The sequence below is a fragment of the Syngnathus scovelli genome, chromosome 16 (assembly GCF_024217435.2).
Source record: "Syngnathus scovelli strain Florida chromosome 16, RoL_Ssco_1.2, whole genome shotgun sequence".
Lineage (NCBI taxonomy): Eukaryota > Metazoa > Chordata > Actinopteri > Syngnathiformes > Syngnathidae > Syngnathus > Syngnathus scovelli.
The window spans coordinates 4,881,537-4,899,615 of NC_090862.1; the positions used below are offsets into that span (position 1 = coordinate 4,881,537).

At 44.7% G+C, this 18,079-nt stretch overlaps 3 protein-coding genes across 5 annotated transcripts; 2 read left to right on the forward strand and 1 right to left on the reverse strand.

The window, feature by feature from the left end:
* Positions 1–14: 14 nt before the first annotated feature.
* Positions 15–12,331, forward strand: LOC125983700 (disintegrin and metalloproteinase domain-containing protein 11). Of its 2 annotated transcripts, XM_049745176.2 has the most exons (26): positions 15–1,353; positions 2,049–2,242; positions 2,884–2,960; positions 3,064–3,130; positions 4,752–4,834; positions 4,920–4,983; positions 5,139–5,199; positions 5,433–5,605; positions 5,741–5,812; positions 5,891–6,057; positions 6,130–6,214; positions 6,280–6,370; positions 6,657–6,708; positions 6,984–7,083; positions 7,235–7,306; positions 7,375–7,467; positions 7,539–7,619; positions 7,746–7,796; positions 7,875–7,938; positions 8,019–8,124; positions 8,483–8,602; positions 8,677–8,845; positions 8,912–9,023; positions 9,172–9,262; positions 9,776–9,793; positions 9,866–10,037. In XM_049745176.2, exons 1-26 carry the CDS (start codon positions 1,293–1,295, stop codon positions 9,879–9,881), a joined length of 2,340 nt encoding a protein of 779 aa, XP_049601133.1. In that variant the 5' UTR covers positions 15–1,292; the 3' UTR covers positions 9,882–10,037. The 2 variants fall into 2 exon arrangements, with proteins under 2 accessions (XP_049601133.1, XP_049601132.1); XM_049745175.2 differs by lacking the exon at positions 9,172–9,262 and having other exon boundaries at positions 9,866–12,331.
* Positions 12,332–12,698: 367 nt separating this feature from the next.
* On the reverse strand, positions 12,699–15,686 carry p3h4 (prolyl 3-hydroxylase family member 4 (inactive)). Its single transcript, XM_049745180.1, has 7 exons — positions 15,113–15,686; positions 14,730–14,879; positions 14,441–14,612; positions 14,219–14,347; positions 14,002–14,147; positions 13,563–13,646; positions 12,699–13,117 (listed from the first exon to the last, which is right to left on the reverse strand). Exons 1-7 carry the CDS (start codon positions 15,557–15,559, stop codon positions 12,965–12,967), a joined length of 1,281 nt encoding a protein of 426 aa, XP_049601137.1. The 5' UTR covers positions 15,560–15,686; the 3' UTR covers positions 12,699–12,964.
* Positions 15,687–15,705: 19 nt separating this feature from the next.
* On the forward strand, positions 15,706–17,821 carry phb (prohibitin). Of its 2 annotated transcripts, none has more exons than XM_049745191.2 (7): positions 15,706–15,851; positions 16,279–16,382; positions 16,576–16,737; positions 16,841–16,983; positions 17,067–17,183; positions 17,297–17,392; positions 17,471–17,821. In XM_049745191.2, the coding sequence occupies exons 2-7, from the start codon at positions 16,298–16,300 to the stop codon at positions 17,681–17,683; spliced, it is 816 nt and encodes a 271-aa protein (XP_049601148.1). In that variant the 5' UTR covers positions 15,706–15,851; positions 16,279–16,297; the 3' UTR covers positions 17,684–17,821. The 2 variants fall into 2 exon arrangements, with proteins under 2 accessions (XP_049601148.1, XP_049601149.1); XM_049745192.2 differs by having other exon boundaries at positions 15,745–15,851; positions 16,288–16,382.
* The last annotated feature ends 258 nt before the right edge of the window (positions 17,822–18,079 follow it).

An 18,079-nucleotide genomic window follows, 5' to 3' on the forward strand; every position in this document is an offset into this window, starting at 1 on the left:
TGCTCATTTAAATAAAGCTGAACCCAGTGAAGCTAATTGCATTAAACAATCTTTGTAAATATTACTTTTTTATTTTTTACGTGTTTTGTTTTTTCTTTTTTAATCTGCTACATTTATTTAGAATAAAAAAATAGATTAATAGATCAGTCAAGATTATTTGGTTTTATTTACTTAAAAGACGTTGGTTTTATTGACTTAAAAGACGTTTTTATATAAATATATATATATATTATCGTACAGCGTAGACAATCTTTTGCTGCTGTAACACTTTAATACTTCATCCCTCCTGGGGCATCTACTAGATAATTTTGCGAACTTATTTTTCATAATTCTAGGTGTGATGTCACTGTTTACACAGCAGAGGGCGCTGTAGCTTTGCCGTTACTATAAATGAACTACAGTACTGTAACTGCACCGATTTCTGCCTGTTAAATCACTGAAGGGCGAGTAAAAAAGTATTTGAGCAAAATCTGTAGTTGATTTAAAAAAAAAAATAATGCACTTATTTCGACTCCACAGTGAGAATTTTAGAGATGTAAATGTTTACCATACTGAATGTCGCTTGTGCTTATACTCTTGTCCTGAAAGGAGGTCGATGAAATATTCACAATATGCCTCCATTAGCAGGAAGTCTTCTGGACAATTTTCTGTAAATGCTTTGCAAGGTTTTCGAGGGTTTACTTAATGCGACATGCAGCTGTGATGGATTCGTGTGTGTGTCCTCGGGCCATATGATGTCAGTATCAGTGTGTGAAGCAGAATAAATACTAATGTACGGTCATAAATGACAATATTGTATCCAAACATTTCCATTTATGAGTGTGGTCACGGACCGATTTAAAGTCGTATCTCGAGGCCAAAGTGGGCGTATCCCGCGGCTTCCCCACGTGCCCCGGCACGTCGCAGCCCCCTCTTCCGCATACCGCAGGCACGCGTACGTACGCACGCGCACGCTGCGGAGCGATGCTTCCGCGGTGCTGCGCGTTCTCCTCTTGCTCGGCGCATCTTCCTCACTGATCGTCACCCATCATCCATCGATCCCCGCCGCCATAAAGATAAAAAAAAAAACGAAAAAAAAAAACGATGCTCCTGTGTCATCTTTTGATGTAAATGTCCGCGTACGAGGAGCAGGAGGGGAGATGATGACACCAGGCGCACCATAGCACCTTGGTCTTTTCCCATCTTTAATTTATTTTATTCCTATTTTTTTAACGTTTTTTCCCCTCTTGTGTCCGCTTCGGTGACGTTTTTGGGGGCCTGCATGCGGTGACCGGCGGGAATGTGTGACGACCATGCTGGCGGTGCGGTGCTTCTTGCTCTTTGCTGCAGTGGGCGAGCGGCTGGCGGTGCCAGGTAAGAGGAGACACGATGATTGGCAGATGGATATTTGCACACTTGTCCGGTGCCACCCACCTTTCGTTTTTGCACCCACATGATGGTTTTAGTTATGTGGCGTGCACGACGTGGCCCTAGATATGACGGGTTTTGCTGCATAGACACATTTCTACCGCAGCCCCCTCGAGTGCAAGCAAGCAACTCCTTGTTTTGAAGCCAAATGGGGATGCACCGCCACAACTTGTGCAACACGACTGCAATGTGTTTTTTAAGATAAATTGAGGAGCTCTTGGGAGCAAAGTGGGTGGATGGTTAGCACGGTTGCTTTGCTGCCTAAAAGCTTCTATGTTTGGGTAGTCCAGTTTCCTCCCACAGCCCAAATCATGTATGTTAGGTTTGTGGGAAGCTAAATTTTGTTCAATGACACAAAAATCCTTAATTGTTGTGGAAGGGTGGCATGATTATGGCCAGATTGCTAATCATGATTATTTTGATCGACAATAATTTGGTTTTCTATTTGGTTGGATTCACAATCTTACAAATCAATACCAATTTTCCCTTTCAAATCTGTTTTCGTTACATCCATATATTTTTTAGTCCAACATGAGAGTTGTAGAATAAATGGCTAACATATTCACAAGAAATTAACATTATTATAATAAACATGTCCTGAATCGCAATCATGAGCATTGTCTGTGCTGTTTGCCTTCCAGATGTAAACAGGAGTCCAAACCAGGATGGAGGCGCCTTGGATTGGTCGCCCTGGTCCGGGCAGAGGATGGAGGGCAGCGACACTGCGGCCCAAGTGACCTTCCCCAAACGCCTGGTGCGGAGGACTGAGTCGGAGCAGGAAATGGCTCATGAGCACCTGGACACCAGAGTGAAAAACAACACGCCATACAATTCGGTGAGTTTGATTGCAGGATGGAGATAATGTGGTTGCGTAAGTGGGTGTCAAGTGTCCACTTGAAATGAAATTAGAGGTGTTGGATTTTTCCATCCGTCCGTCCATCCATTATCATCAGTGTGAGAATGTTAAGCGGGCTTTTGCTAGCATGTTTGTCTTGACACGTGTGGGCGTGACCGCATCAAGATGACAGGGCTGTCAGTCTCCCAACATCTCTCCGCAGCTACAAGGTTGCATCTACGCAGCGTGCTCTGTTCCTTTTGACCCATTTATTGGCTGAGAATCCCCCGGAATGTCAATGCGGCTCGCCTCATCGCCTTCGCTCCCGCCGCCTGACCTGTTTTGTGCGCAAGCTCAAGCGAGCTTTTGCGTGTTGCCCGTGTGTGCCGGGCCTTTGTTTGCCGTCACTTTGCATCATTCGAGGGGGCCCGCAGGGGCTCCCGGCGGCTTCATTTATTCAGTGATGTGTTGAAGTATGTCCCCATTAATTATGAAGAGGGTTCGTGGCTGCAAAGAGGCACGGGCCAAGGCGTAGCGATCTGATGATGCCACTACTTCCTGTCACGTGACGGGATGCAAGATGGTCGTCTCATTTTCATTTTTCTCTTGTCTGGCATTAATTTGAAATGTTCTGTTTCCAGGCCGTCCACTTGGCGCAGAGCTCTTTCCAGATGGAAGCCTTCGGACGTAGATTCACGCTGGACCTGGAACTAAACCAGTCAGTACTGCTTGCTCAGCTATTTTGCATGGCGACATCTGCAGATGTTTCACATTAGCTCTTGTACACATCCAGACGAAGGCATGGTTCCTCTTTTTTTCAGTCACCTGCTGTCCTCGGAATATGTGGAGCGGCATTTTACGCCGGACGGCCGACCCTTGCAGTCGCTGGTAAGAACCAGAAATAGCAATAGTCTTGGTTAACAGGAGTCAGGAAGTTGGCTCACCTGTTTTCCGGGTTTGGTCACGTGACATTCGCACGCTGAGTTTGTGGGCTCATTTCAGTCATCAGCAGGTGGCAGTAGAGTGCAAGAGGGGAAGAAAGAAAAACAACCCATATGGCGTATCAGTTTGTGAAAAAATACAAAATGGACCTTATTTGAATGTCAGGTCTCCTCCGACAACAACAAAAAAGCAGTCATTATTTCTACAATGCTAAAATTCTTTACTTGGATCTGTGTTCCTAATAAAGTGGCTGCACTGTCTATTTTAAGCACCACCAATCCACACGCTTGCCTTTGGGATATTTTTATATCCTATTTTTGGAAAGCGCTTTGAAGTAGTCTGCCGCGCAACCATTTTGTACTTTTGCTTGTTACGTTCGTGCTTATGTGTATTGCTTGAAAAAAAACACCTGCTCTGAGATGATCATCTTGAAATAACAGAAAAATGAAATCCACGGAGATTTACATATGGATTGTAGTAACCAGAAGGCATGCTAATGCTTCGCTGCCCACCGAGCCACCCAACCGCTTTGCCTCCGTCCTCCTGACCAATGGCGAGTCTGTCTCCATGGCAACCAGTTAGCTCAGCAGCGTCATTAAGTTCTTGGCAGCGGAGAGAATGAGAGACGAGGGGGTCGGGGGAATGGGAGTAAAAAAGCCTTCCCGTGTGCTGTGAGTGGCTGGAGGGAGGCAAGGTAGGATGGAGGGAGATGGAGTCCTGCAAGCAGGCCAGATTGTGGCACCGCATGACGGAGGCATCACGTGACGCCGCGGGGACGTGGGAGGCGCGATGCGTTTGGGGACATGCGTCACCGAATTGGGCCTCTCTTTTGAAATAGCACCACGACAGCCTCGTTCAGTTCTGAAAAAACCTTTTTTTACTTAAATGCTTTTCATTTTGACTGTTAGCAGATGAATCAATTTATGATTAGATTGGAAATGAAGCGGTTAATCGATCATAAAAAATATTTGAAAAATTGAAAGGAAATTGTTTTTAAAAATAGATTTTTGTTATATTTATGCATTACTTTTTTTCAGTTTTTTTTAATAATTCTTTTTCTGTTTGAGGGAATAATTTCCTCTGTGTTTCTGAATACATTAATTATAATGAAAAAAGATTCCAGCAATCATTCTGAAAAACAAACAAAAATAATCTATAAAATTGAAAAAAAATCTGTGAAAAAACTGAAACTTAAAAACAGAAAAAAAAGATTAACTACAATACCCTTCTGTAATTTCTCAATATATATTAAAGAAAATATTATTTTGTTATTTATCTCGGGTGACACTTCTTGAACAGTAAGACAAATAGTGACACACTGCTACCAAATGATTTTTTGTGTTGACTTATTGAAGACTGCCTTCCAGGAAGGACTTCCACCTCACTTGTAATTCGGAGGCGAGGATGGTACACAAGTAGGTCACAAACGCTTCTACCGTGGGAGGTTGTGGGTTGTTTTTTTTCTGAACCTCACAGCTGACCTATCCCGACAAGCTGTGAAGTTGCTGAGTGTGTGTGTGTTTGGGTTTGTGTGAAACCTCCTCCATGTTTGTGTGTGTGTCCGCAGGGAGGGGAGCACTGCTACTACCAAGGAAGGTTGCGAGGTGTGCCCGAGTCCTGGGCGGCCCTCTCCACCTGCCACGGCCTGTGGTAAGACCCCCCACCCCCCGTCCCCACTTTGACCTTTTATGCACTTTATAATATATTCATCTTGTGTGTGGCCTTTTTTTCCAAGTGGAATGTTCTCAGATGGCATCTTCTCTTACTGGATTGAGCCTGTTTACAATGATAGCAAGGAGGTAAATAGAATATAAAAATTAACATTATATAGTGGGCCTTCCTTCCTTCTTTCCCATCTAAACCTGCCCAATGCCTTTTTAAATGGCCCACCCATGTATTTGAATTTATATGTGGGGGAAGGTTTAAAATAAAACCAGATTGTTTTGTGTTGTAGGAAAACGGTGCCCACCTGATCCATAAGATGTCAGATTTCAGGCTCTCCCCTCAGTGCGAAGGTAGGCAAAGATTATTTATAGCGAGCACGATTTGACAACATCCAAAATAACCCAATGGGTCGACCATTCCCTTTTTACACCTGCTTGTCACCATTGCTGCAGATCTAAAAACCTCCTCAGACTGTGATCCAGATTTTTTGCGCATAATGCAGATAAGGTGATAATTACTTTCCTAATGACTTTGATAATGAACTGCGATGTTTGTGTGTGCGCGCGTGTGTGTGTGTGCCAAGACTGCACCGAGGACAACAAGTGGGATGGCAGAGGAGGCGACGAAGACCAAGGGGGGCAGCAGCAGCAGGAGGCGTCGGGGGTGCTAAGGCGATCCAAGAGGTTCGCTCGCAGACCCTCCGTGCAGACCGAGACCAAATATATCGAGTTGATGGTGGTCAACGACAATGACATGGTGAGCGTTGAGAACACATTTGTGCTTTCTAAACAGGACACAAAAGTGGCACTTTTCTTGCCGCCTCTTTTATACACCTGTGTGTGTGTGTGTGACTGATATTCCATCATTTGTGCATGTTTTGTTTCCTCACAGATTGTACAGCTGCGACGCTCCGGCAGCCAGACGAGAAACTTTGCCAAAGCGGTGGTCAACATGGCGGACGCAGTACGTTGTTTGGATTAGCATTCTTGCACACACAAACACAGACCCAAGTCTAATGAATCAAGTCTGGTGTTACCGCAGATCTACAAGGAGCAGCTGAATACGAGGATCGTGCTGGTCGCCATGGAGACGTGGACCTCAAAGAATATGGTGCCAGTGGTGGAGGAACCGCTGACCACGCTGCAGAATTTTATGAAGTACAGACGGGACAACATCCGCGAACAGAGCGATGTTGTCCAGCTTTTCTCGTGAGTTGATTAACTTGGACTTAGGTGCCGTGGTGGTTCCGCTCTTACAGTGTTCCTCCTGTTCGTCTCCAGAGGACGTACGTTTCAGAGCGCCCGCAGTGGGACGGCGTACACGGGAGGAGTGTGCTCGCCGACGAGGGGAGGGGGCATCAATGAGGTGAGGGGACTTTTTACTTTGTGTTTTGGAAATCCAGAGCAAAGTTTTTTTTGTTGTTGTTTCAGTTTGGGAATGTCGGCGCCATGGCTATCACTTTGTGCCAGAGCCTGGGCCAGAACATTGGGATGCGGTGGAACAACGCCCGCAACTCTGCAGGTATGATGTAACGTAAGGGATGCTGAATACCTCAGTCCTTTTTTTTTCTTTTTCTTTTTTTTTGGGCTGAAAGAACATCCCTGCACCAGCACTTTTATAATTTGACTCAGGGTGCTTTATCACCTGCATTTGGAACATTGCTGCCACAGAGCAATGAGTTTGCTGATTAATGTCGAAAGGCCATTTGTGCTGTTACTGGTGTTAAGCGAGCCTTATCTCCTCGTTCTACTGGAACGCTTCTTCCAAATCATCACGTGATTCTGAACTTGCTTTTTGTCTTCCACAGGAGACTGCAGGTGTCCTGATACTTGGCTGGGCTGTATTATGGAGGACACTGGGTAGGATGTAACATTTTTATGCTTCAGTTCAATGGGCAATGCGACTTCTGTTGGGCGTGCCTTGCCACCAGGGGGCAGTATAATACAAACGCATGAATTCTCAGTCAATTGTCATGTTGTACAAAGCAGAAAATTTCACTTAGGCGTTTGGTGCATTGCACCAGATGGCACAACAGCACAATTTGATGAACAATTTATACTACAGATGGTTCCATTTCTGTCACATTGTTACATAACGTCATTAACACGTTGCACTGTTTTGTTTTTTAATGCAGATACTATCTGCCCAGAAAGTTTTCCCGCTGCAGTGTGGATGAATACCTCCAGTTCTTGCTCCAGGGAGGCGGCAGTTGCCTCTTCAACAAGCCCAACAAGGTGAGAGAAGCGAGATTAGTTAAATCACAGTAGTGGTGAAAGTCCTCTTTGTTTGTGGCTTCATGATTGTTATCTACTGCCTCCTGGTGGCCAAACAGCGCACACCAGAAAGCGTAGCAATGAATTATTTGTTTGTCTGTGCGTCTCTCAGCTGTTGGACCCTCCAGAATGTGGCAATGGCTTTGTAGAACCTGGTGAAGAGTGTGATTGTGGATCCCAGGTGGTGAGTATAAATCTCTAAATGGGATTTCCAAGCCAGCCCTGCTACATTGTGTGTGCACGTGACCCCAGGAGTGCGCCCGCAGCGGAGGCGCCTGCTGTAAAAAATGCACGCTCACCCACGACGCCATGTGCAGCAATGGACTTTGCTGCCGTGGCTGTAAGGTGCGTACCACAGACATTTATTGGAAACATCAACCAACAATTCTTACGCCATCTTGTTTTGTTTTTTTCAGTATGAGCTGAGAGGCGTGGTGTGTCGAGAGGCTGTTAACAACTGTGACATCCCGGAGACCTGCACCGGAGACTCCAGCCAGGTACTCCCATCTATAGAACGTCATTAGAATGATCTGTATACCTTTTGGTTTGGTTGCCTGGCTGTTCCAATACTTTTGGAGTGTATACGGCATTTGTGTAAGAGTGCTTGTGCGTGACTCCTGCAGTGTCCTCACAACGTCCACAAACTGGATGGCTACACGTGTGAAACTAATCAAGTAAGTGCTGCGCCTTTGTGCAAATCCACTTCACCTCCACTTTTTTGATATACCGTTCGCCTCATTTTGCCTCTTCAGGGTCGCTGTTATGGCGGACAATGTCGCACCCGAGACGGACAGTGTAGGGAACTCTGGGGTTTCAGTAAGTATTTAAAAATGGGTGTGCAATGCGTGGGCGACAGCTGACTTCATCCTGCTGTTATTTTCTTTTCATCCGTCAAGACTCAGCAGACAGGTTTTGTTACGAGAAACTCAACGCCGAGGGGACGGACAAAGGGAATTGCGGTCGAGGTCCCGGCGGCCAAGGCTGGCTTCAGTGCAATAAGCCGTGAGTGTTGGCCAATAATCTCTATTACAGATGACAAAAAATAATTCAAATAAGAGCATGGCACGTTATTTAGGATCTATGTTGTGTTGCTTTAAGCAATGGATTGAACATGAACGGCTCAGCAGTCACATGATGAATGACTAATAGTGCTAGTAAGAGTTGAGGGCTCATTATGAAGTCCACTGAAATTCAAAGCAGTTTTCTACTGCCCTCTAGTGGTCATGGTGCGCACAACAAAAGGGAGCATTTATTTCAAGACGTGTGGAAAAATACTTTGTTTAATTCTGTGTAATTAGTACAGCACTCCATTTGCATTTTCTGCATTCCCCCACTTTTACACTGTTTTTGTCATCCTAAGGGACGTTTTGTGCGGCTTCCTGTTCTGCGCCAACATCAGCACAAAGCCAAAATTTGGGGATCTTCAAGGCGAGGTGACCAGTTTCACCCTCTACCACCAGAACAAGTACCTGGACTGTCGGTGAGTTTCTTTTCTAGGGGTTGTGATCCGGCAAGTGAGGATGAACTCTGGAAACACGTGTTGGGTTTTTTCAGGGGCGGCCACGCTCTGCTGGAGGACGGCTCGGACCTGGGCTACGTGGAGGACGGAACCCCCTGCGGGCCCAACATGATGTGCTTGGAGCGACGCTGCCTCCCGGTGGCCGCCTTCAACCTCAGCAGCTGCGCGGGGTCCAACTTGGGACGCATCTGCTCCGACCACGGGGTACGACAACGCTGAGGAGACCCGAGGAGTCGATGCGGATGATGATCTCGTCTCGTGCTTTGGCAGACGTGCAGCAACGAGGTGAAGTGCATCTGCGACAGGGACTACACCGGTAAGGACTGCAGCGTCTTTGATCCAATCCCCGAGCCCACCGTCCCAACAGGCCCGGAAAAGAAAGGTAATAATCGATAGGATAATCACTTCCCTAAAATATTTTGGGACAGCCCTAGTGTTGATGGTGTGTGTGTGTTTTTGTTTTTAATTTGATCTAGTGGTGTCGTTGTGTTTTCTCCTCCTTTCCCCCTTCCTCCCTCTGCTCTGCGCAGGTCCCAGTGGCACCAATATCATAATAGGCTCCATCGCAGGTGCTATTCTCCTGGCAGCTATAGTCCTAGGGGGGACAGGATGGGGATTTAAGTAAGAGTTCTGGCATGCGTTTGTCTTTCCTGTCTGCTTCCTCATCGCTCAACAACCTTGCCAGGGTTTAGGATTAGTCTAGTCTGCCAGGGACCACTGTAGCGTCCCCGTCCCCCTACGCTTAGGCCTGTGCATGCTTCTCAGTTTTCTTCTCCTCTGGCCTAAAAGGACCACCTCCTTTAAACATTTACAGCAACCCGATTGGGTAAAAAGAATCTGGATCATAATTGAAGGAATCCCTTTTGGGTCAGAGGTCAGTGTGTGTAGTCTGTGCGTGTGCGCATAAGATGGGTGGGAGGTTTTAGGGTCGCCCGACCTCTGAAGTCAAACACAAGTAAAATTTAATTCAAGTTTGTATCTTAATTTTGAATATCTGAATCGTTGCCTCATTCTCCAGCATGGAACTGACCTGCCATTTTGTATTCCGCCTGCAAGAACGCACACACGTTCTCATGAGTCATTGTCATTAATGCAATTTCTCTTTTCTCCTTCGCAAACGCTTTGTTGATGCAGAAACATTCGCAGAGGAAGGTATGACTTGGTCCTTATGTTTTTTCCCCTTTCTTTAATAATGACAATAATTGTTTGCGTGTTTCATTCCAGATCTGGTGGAGGGTAGGGTGTCCACCATCAGTCTCTGTGTCCTGCCCACTTCCTGTCTTCTTTTTCTTTTACTTCTTCTTCTTGGTCGCATGGAGGAGAAAAAAAAGGGAACAATAACAACAACAAAATGTCTTCCACTCCTATTCCCATCTCTCCAGTCCTCCTTTTGTTGTCACCTCTATCCTCTTTACTGTGCGGGACACACCGGGGTCTTCCTCCACTGTTAGGACGAAGAGCAAATCAGCCAAGATGTCTGCACTGCCTGCCTGGACCACAATCTTCTTCTAATGGAAAAATGACTTGCGTGATGTGTAAAATAAGATTAATATGCTAAAGAGGTTCATTCCCTGCCATAGCCTCAACAGCACACACACATTTCCTGTCCTTAATGAACCTGGACTGGATCCAGCTTCAATCTGGTCCATATCTGGACTGGACTAGATTAGATTTGGACTGGATTGGGACTGCGGATGAATGGATGGACAGACGGACGGACGGACCTGAACCTGGACTGACCAGATCTTGACTCAATCTGGAATAACTGGAACTATACCTGCTCTAGATTGAGTCTGGACTACATCTGGAATGGACCACGACCCTACAAGGAACAGGTGTACTTGGTCAGGACCAGATCAAGACTGGATCAAGACTTCATATGAATGGTGCAGGGCTGGATCTGGGTTGATATGGGCCACATCGCTGGATCGGACATGGAACAAATCTGGCTACAGTTCTATACTGGATCTGGACTAAACCTAAGAAGTGAATTATTGATATCTTAACATTACTTTCAATTTGCCTAAGAATGATGGATGGAACTTTAGTAAATGTGACAATAGTTTTAAAAAAAATCGATTGCCGGCCCAAACCTATTGTGACTATTCTGGAGTGAATCTGGATTAGATCCAGACTGCCCTGGAACAACTGCCCTGGAATTGATCTGGATTATATTTAGAACAGATGTGCTGCCACTTCATCACCGTGAAAATTCCAAGCATGTTTTCCAAAGAAGGACTTGAAGAAGGACCAAGTGTTTTTACCACGACTGCCAAACAGCTGGTCCAAGCGGACCACGTTTCAGAAGGTTGAAGTATTGAGGGACTTTTGTGGTTTTTGGGATCACTTAACAGGACCAGCGTTGTCAATGCCAGACTGTACATTTCACTGACACTTGTCAGTGTTCACCACGTTTTTACTCTGGACATTTTAACTGAACGCTTGTTGTTTTTTTAAAAGAGCAGAAGAAGAATGTGTGCACGTCACAACGGAGCCCTTCAACTTTTCAATGTAATAACGACATGAAGAAGAATGTCACCTAACAGGACTTGAGGGGGGATTCCCCTCTGTTTGTGTTTGTGGATGACGTCCATTTTGCTTCATTAGCAATTAGCTCCCATTGTTATGTCTGTGATCTACTTCCTGATCGAAACTTTGTTAAATTGGTAGGATTTCATACAAAAATGTTCAAAAAAAGAAACGTTATAATAGCGCTCACAATTTACTGCCAAACTAAACGTGAAAAAACATGACACTTTGTTTTAAACAACCAAACTGCCGAAAGTAGGCCAATGCTAAACTAACCCGAACGCAATTTAGCATCTAAGCTGCGGTGCTTTAAACTTGTATAAGCTACGGACTGAGCAGAAATGTTCAGTAACATGTGGGCAGACACTATAAGAGTACTTAGTTAGGTATTCTTTATCATCTGCCAAGAGTGATTAATATCAGTGCCGAACTGATGAGCTCAGAGAGCAATCGAGACAAAATCTATCTATGAACTGTACAGGCCCTGTTTTTAAGTAACATTTTTAAAATCAACTGCCAGACAAAATTAAGTCTTAATAGCGATGATGCAGAAAATGGCAGACACTGCTCCTTCTTTTGGAGTGTCGGCAAAAAAAAGTCAAAGGCCAAAACTTTTCCCTTAGCCCATTATGAGCCTACAAAAGCATGTCACTTTCTTTGTGTGATTTCCTACTCAATTCTCACGCGGCCATTTTGTTCCTCTTAGCACATCACTACCTGCAGTGACGAAATCACAAAAATAATGAGCTATTTATGTAAATATGTGCAAGCTATGCTGAATGTTAAAATGCACCATATTGTTGGGGGGGAATCATTTGAACGGCACTTTTTTTATTTGTACTGTTTGTTTGTAAATTTTAATTTCATCTTTTGTCAGGGCAGCCCGTGCACTGCCATGAAAGTGAGTGTGCATGAGCGTGCACTTTTTGGGCGGGTTTTGAGCTTTGCACTGTGTGGTATGCACTAGTATGGCACATATTAGGAATACAGAGAGCGTGTGTTATGTCATGTGCAGAGCTGCTATCAATCATCATTTTAAAAGAGAAAAAAAAGACCATATTTTTAGACACTTTTCGAATTTAGACAAAATTTTAAAAAAGAAAAGAAAAAAAGGCTTGCGGATAGAGACAAGAGAAAAAGAAATAAAAGAAATTCAACTTATTTTCTAATCGCATCTTGTCATGTTATTTTGGGATGTTTGAGTTTGTATTAAGAGTATAAAAATATTAGTGTTAACCAGCTTCCCTTTTCCCAAATTAAGTGCCAGATTATTTTCTGTTTATTAGCTATAAATACCATTTAGATAGTGTTAATGAAAAAATAAATATGTAAAATAAAGTATTTTGTTTGACATAACTTTTTGAATTAATGTGCTAAAAATAAAAATATAACAAAAATATTTTGCTTTTAAGAAAAAAGTACCTTGGAGAGTACCATGATATAAAAAATAATTTGCATTTTGAAAATAGTCAGCCAATTTTAATTTAAAAAAAAAGGACTTAATAATTCAAATGAGTTAAGACAAAACTAAGGTCTTATCTTTTTCTTATCAGACTTGAACAATGCAGATGTACAATCAAATACAAATAATGACCTTATTTTAATAGTGATACAATTATTGGTATAAAAAATGTACTTAATTTGGTTTGAATTCAAACTGCGGGGGCGTGGCACAGACAGTATAAAAATACAAATTATTTGCATAAAAGCTGATGACAGCCAAAGAGCGAACACGTCAATCTTTCATCTCGATCAACACGATGAGTTCCTCCTCTTTTTTTTCAGGTTCAAAGTTCACTCCGGCACATCACCCATGTCCCACTTGGTCTTGGGCTCCTGCCACCACTCGGACATGAGGGACTCCTCGTAGTCGCCGACCCCTTCGAACTCAGCGTCGGGATGCTTGGAGCGGCTGGAGGCAGCTGCTGCTTCCGGACTCACTTCACCCTTTGAGAAATTGCAAAGTACAGTAAGCAGATATTATTTCATTCTTATTGTGCATTCCTCTGAGTCAAAGTGTCTGGCTGGAATTGTGGGTCTCCTCCTCCCCTTGGAGTTATGGTGTCTTGCGCTCAACACCTCCTGACCACATACCACACGCCGCTGACAATAAACAACCTCATTTTCCACCCCCAATCCGGCCCATCCAGGCTACTCTGCACTTTTCTACATAATCTGTCCTTTTATGGACACAAGCGCTCCTTAAAAGAGTGACCCAAAACGTTCTGGAACCAGATCTGCTCTAAAATGCACATTTATTGGTCTTTGACCTTAGCTCACCCTTCCGCTGTGTTTTGCAGAAATCATTTGAGTATTTGTTTTCCTCATTCCTATTTGTTTACGCATCATGTGTTATCCTAAAATGTCATTTTTGTCCATATATTGTATGTACCTCGTCCTCCGTTTGCAGGTAGTTGATGGCAAATTGCAGCATCTCCTTCTGCTTGGTGGTCTGGTTGTAGTACCGAGCAGCATCCTGCAGAGGGAGACAATTATATTGAATATTATTACTACACAAGACATAGGTTTAAAAAAAGAAAATAAATATTCAAACAATACAATAGATGTGAAATGATAAATTGTAAAATAATACAGTTCATTATCCACTTTTCTTCAAATTAGGACTAAAATGTAAAAATAGTAACAAAGGCCAACTGTAGTGGGAGACAAAAAGCACAACATCAGCAGGCGACAAATTTCGCCATTCCTCCCCAGCTGGTTTTATGATCCAAATAAAAATTGCGCTGAGCGAGCTTTTATATGACGTTGCAGCTCTTGCGGCTCTCTAATTAGCACGGCGTTAACGCTGATGCCCAACTTTCGGAACTTACCGGCCGCGGTTGGAAGTCTGTGTCAGCTAGACCCCATTGTTCCCGGTAGTAGCGGTAGTAGTCCACGTTCTGACGCATCACCTGGTCATCGGGGTCGAACAGCATATAGCTGGCGGCGCACGGCGCTGCGCTCTTTACGTCGTTTACTGGAGGAGAAGTGGAAAATAATCAATCGTAGCTATGCAATGCACACAGGACAAACAAAGAAGAGTCTTACGTTTATAATATGAGAATTGAAGATAGTGATACATGGTGGCCACAAAGTTGTTCACAAAAAAGCCGCCCACGTTGGGGGTCAAGTGCTCCTCACAGTCCACCTTACATTTCAGCGCCTCCAGGTACAGATCTGAAAATAGACAAGAACCAAATAATCAACATTAGATTGCTTTTAAGTGACAAGTAGGTGTCTGGGAAAATCTTGTGGTGTGTCCGCACCCACCAGCAAGCGTCGGATAGAAGTCCTTGACCTCAAGGATCTCGTAGGATCCATCGCAGGCGGCCAAGCAGGTGTCGTACACATCCAAGTAGGAGGTGACGGCCTGCTCCATTTGCCGAGCGCTGCCGCTGAAGTCACCACTGTTGTACAGCTTCACACTCGTCAGAAACGCGCTCTAAACGTAATATACACAACTTTTTCATTACTGACACTTTAGGGCTCGATTTTTGTGAGCATCAAAAAGCAAGCTTTGACTTCAGGATATAGGAATTACGACAGAAGTGATCAGAACCTCATATGGCTGCTCCTCGCGGTCAATGAGATAGGAGCTCACGTCCACCAGGGTCTTGTAGTAGTTCATGTTCTTGGTCAGCTGGGGGTCTTTAGGAGTTTTCTTCAGGTAGGTGTGGGCCGCCGATACCGACTTCGCTAAATCGTTCAACTGTGGGAAGGTACCGGCAACATAAAATGATATTTATTTATTTATTCATGTAAAACTTTCAGGTGTTCCTAATGTTGTGGCGGGTGGGGGTCGCCACATCAGCCCACCAGAAAAGCAGGAGAACAGTGCGGGATTGTTTTTGGGGGGACGTGGCACAAGCTCACCTAATTGCCCAGCAGGAGGTCGCCCCAAAAACCTGACTGCAACTTTCCGATCATAACTTTTATTCTCACCTGGAAGTACGCGTACTGTATGTATCGATAAGGCGTCCTTTTCTTGAAACTGTCCAGAAGGTCTCGCCTCGGGTAGGGGAGTTGAAAGACGGGAAAGTCGGCCTTGCACTTCTTAAGGCACGCTGCCCTCAGAAGGATGTGTTGCAAGACGCGGAGGTGCGCGTCGTACCCGTCGTCTCCTCGGCTGACGGAGCTGCAGTTGCGGCCGCAGAACGCCTCGCTGTCCCGCAGCAATCGGTGAAGCCTCAAGCTGTGCTCCAGGTATTTGATGCTCTCGGCCCAGTTGCGCTCCGTGTACTGCTGCATCGCATAATCGAACGCGGAGCCCAGCGGCAGCAGCTCGTCTGCGGGGAAACTTCGGAAGCTGTACTTTTCATACTGGGCCCGAGTTAAGAGAAGGGCTGATGCAAGGAAAGCGAACGCCGTGGCCACGCCGCTAGGGAGCATCGTCACCCGATGTCTCTCGCACCCGGGACGGGGTCGCGGAATACGAGTGGAAACGTGTCTGTCTCCTTGACGGGCTGCACGTAGGCAACGAGACGATCGGAACCTCGTATGCAACGACGTCCGGGTGGGGCCTTCAAAATAAATCAGAAACGAAATTGAAAATCCAAAACCGTAGAAGAAGACATCAAGCCAATCAAATGCCAGGTTACTTCACCCAACGCGCATGCGCACTGATGCGGCAAATTCATGTGCTGTCCGGGGTGGAGGTCATAGACGCCTGAACAAAACCCAGGTGAGTTATGCTGTATGTTCCCTCAAAGAGAATTTAGCTCAATAATTATTGTCCTTTGAGCTGTTGAGGTTAATGAAATGTTTAATTATTATGAAATGTTTAATTGTTATGAAATATTTGCGCGTTAGATAAGGTGAAGCTCTACGGGAGCCCATTAGCAAGAGATAGGCGTCCTGTTCCTGCGCATGCAGTTTTACTAATCGGTTCACTTGAGGCTATTTGGTTCGCTTTTGGTTATAACTGATGCTAGTTTGTGTCTTTTTACACGTTTTTTATGTGTATTTCTCCCACTAGCTGTTTTCGAGTTAGCTAACAAGTAAAGGCTAACCCAGATGACGCCTTCAGTCTCTCCGGGCCAAAGTCAACAATCCTTGGCCTTCAACTAACTTAAAAATACACTAAATTGAAACCTGTATTTCTTTTGCAGTAAAATTAGATTTTCCACAATGGCCAAACTGTTTGAGTCGATTGGTAAACTGGGACTGGCATTGGCCATAGGTGGAAGTGTTGTCAACTCTGCCCTTTTCAATGGTGAGTGACTTTATTGTTTTTTTAAATGGCAATACTGTGATAGATTCGAGTATCAAAATGACTCCCTCACAAGTTGCATCATTAATCTAAAATAATAATTAAATCATCCTTTGAAGACAACCGGCAGTAAAAAGTTTTGTTTTTATATGTAATGACTTCTCCCCATGAACTCCCTTTCTTCTTCCTCTGAAAGTTGATGCAGGGCACCAGGCGGTGATATTTGACAGGTTCCGGGGCGTGCAGGAGGCAGTCATCGGCGAGGGCACTCACTTCCTAATTCCGTGGGTGCAGAAACCCATCATTTTTGATTGTCGCTCCCGTCCCCGAAATGTGCCCGTCATCACAGGAAGCAAAGGTACATCGCTAGCCCTATGCTAAAAGTAACATGGATGTACTGTCACCTTCTCTTTCCCCCTGTAATTAATTTTTATTTAATCTGTGGTATTTCTCTCCCGCAGATTTGCAGAATGTCAACATCACATTACGAATCCTCTTCCGGCCGGTGACCACTCAGCTCCCGCGTATCTTCACCAGCATTGGTGAGGATTATGACGAAAGAGTGTTGCCTTCCATCACCACGGAGGTGCTGAAAGCTGTAGTGGTGCGTAATTTTAATTTGACTTATTAGGACCGATTTGGATGTATTATTTTGCAAAAACCAATGATGGGTTTGTTCTTTTTAAGGCTCGTTTTGATGCTGGCGAGCTCATCACGCAGAGAGAGCTGGTCTCTCGCCAGGTCAGCGAGGACCTTACAGAAAGAGCCAACACCTTCGGCCTTATTTTGGATGACGTTTCATTGGTACGAAATTGCTTTCTCGGGTGCTACGGGACTACCGGAGGAGATAAGATCACCTGGTGTGCACCAGCTATGAGCTGGTGAGCTAAACACAATTTGCATTCTTTTTGCATCAGACACACTTGACGTTTGGCAAGGAGTTTACAGAGGCTGTCGAGATGAAGCAGGTGGCACAGCAGGAGGCTGAGAGAGCCAGATTTGTTGTGGAGAAGGTACCTCCTCTCACTATTTGGTAGTCCGTGTGATGAACATGCGTGGTTCAAACCACCCGTCAAATTTTTTTGTTTTAGGCGGAACAATTGAAGCAGGCCGCCATCATCTCCGCCGAGGGTGACTCCCAGGCCGCCCTGCTCATCGCCAACTCCCTCCAGGATGCCGGCGATGGCTTGGTGGAGCTGCGCAAACTGGAGGCCGCTGAGGAAATTGCCCTCCAGCTGTCTCGTGCAAGAAACATAACATACCTGCCATCAGGACAGACCACGTTGATCCAGTTGCCTCAGTGATAACATCCGATTCTGTGTAAACTATATTCAGTGATCCATGTGGCAGAATTGTCTAGGACTCTCCCTTACTGCTACTTATGTCTTTAGCGTGCGGATGTGAAGAACTTAACAACAATTAAAAATGTATTTCTATCATCATGTGACTTGTGTCAAAAAATTTTGGTTGCATTTCATGTTTTCTATCACAAGAGGGCGTTGTTGTGTGCAGCATAAGGGGGTTCCTTGTGTTAGCAGATTTTTGGGTGGCTTCAAGTGGAAAGAAACTCAATTTTAATTTTATTATTTTAGACATATGAGACAGGATTGGTTCAGTTTGCAGAATACATTCAAAGTTTACATTTTAAGTAGGCTCGGTCAAAACCCTAGCAACTTTATTCATTTGGGAGAAATTAAAAA

Coding starts and splice junctions, on each gene's coding strand:
- LOC125983700 (XM_049745175.2), top strand. CDS start 1,293: ATGCTGGCGGTGCGGTGCTTCTTGCTCTTTGCTGCAGTGGGCGAGCGG. Junction 7,307..7,374: donor GTGATTGTGGATCCCAGGTG/GTGAGTATAAAT, acceptor ACGTGACCCCAG/GAGTGCGCCCGCAGCGGAGG. Junction 8,125..8,482: donor TGGCTTCAGTGCAATAAGCC/GTGAGTGTTGGC, acceptor TGTCATCCTAAG/GGACGTTTTGTGCGGCTTCC.
- p3h4 (XM_049745180.1), bottom strand. CDS start 15,559: ATGCTCCCTAGCGGCGTGGCCACGGCGTTCGCTTTCCTTGCATCAGCC. Junction 14,880..15,112: donor TACAGTACGCGTACTTCCAG/GTGAGAATAAAA, acceptor ACCTTCCCACAG/TTGAACGATTTAGCGAAGTC. Junction 13,118..13,562: donor ACCTGCAAACGGAGGACGAG/GTACATACAATA, acceptor AATTTCTCAAAG/GGTGAAGTGAGTCCGGAAGC.
- phb (XM_049745191.2), top strand. CDS start 16,298: ATGGCCAAACTGTTTGAGTCGATTGGTAAACTGGGACTGGCATTGGCC. Junction 16,984..17,066: donor AGGTGCTGAAAGCTGTAGTG/GTGCGTAATTTT, acceptor GTTCTTTTTAAG/GCTCGTTTTGATGCTGGCGA. Junction 17,393..17,470: donor CCAGATTTGTTGTGGAGAAG/GTACCTCCTCTC, acceptor TTTTTGTTTTAG/GCGGAACAATTGAAGCAGGC.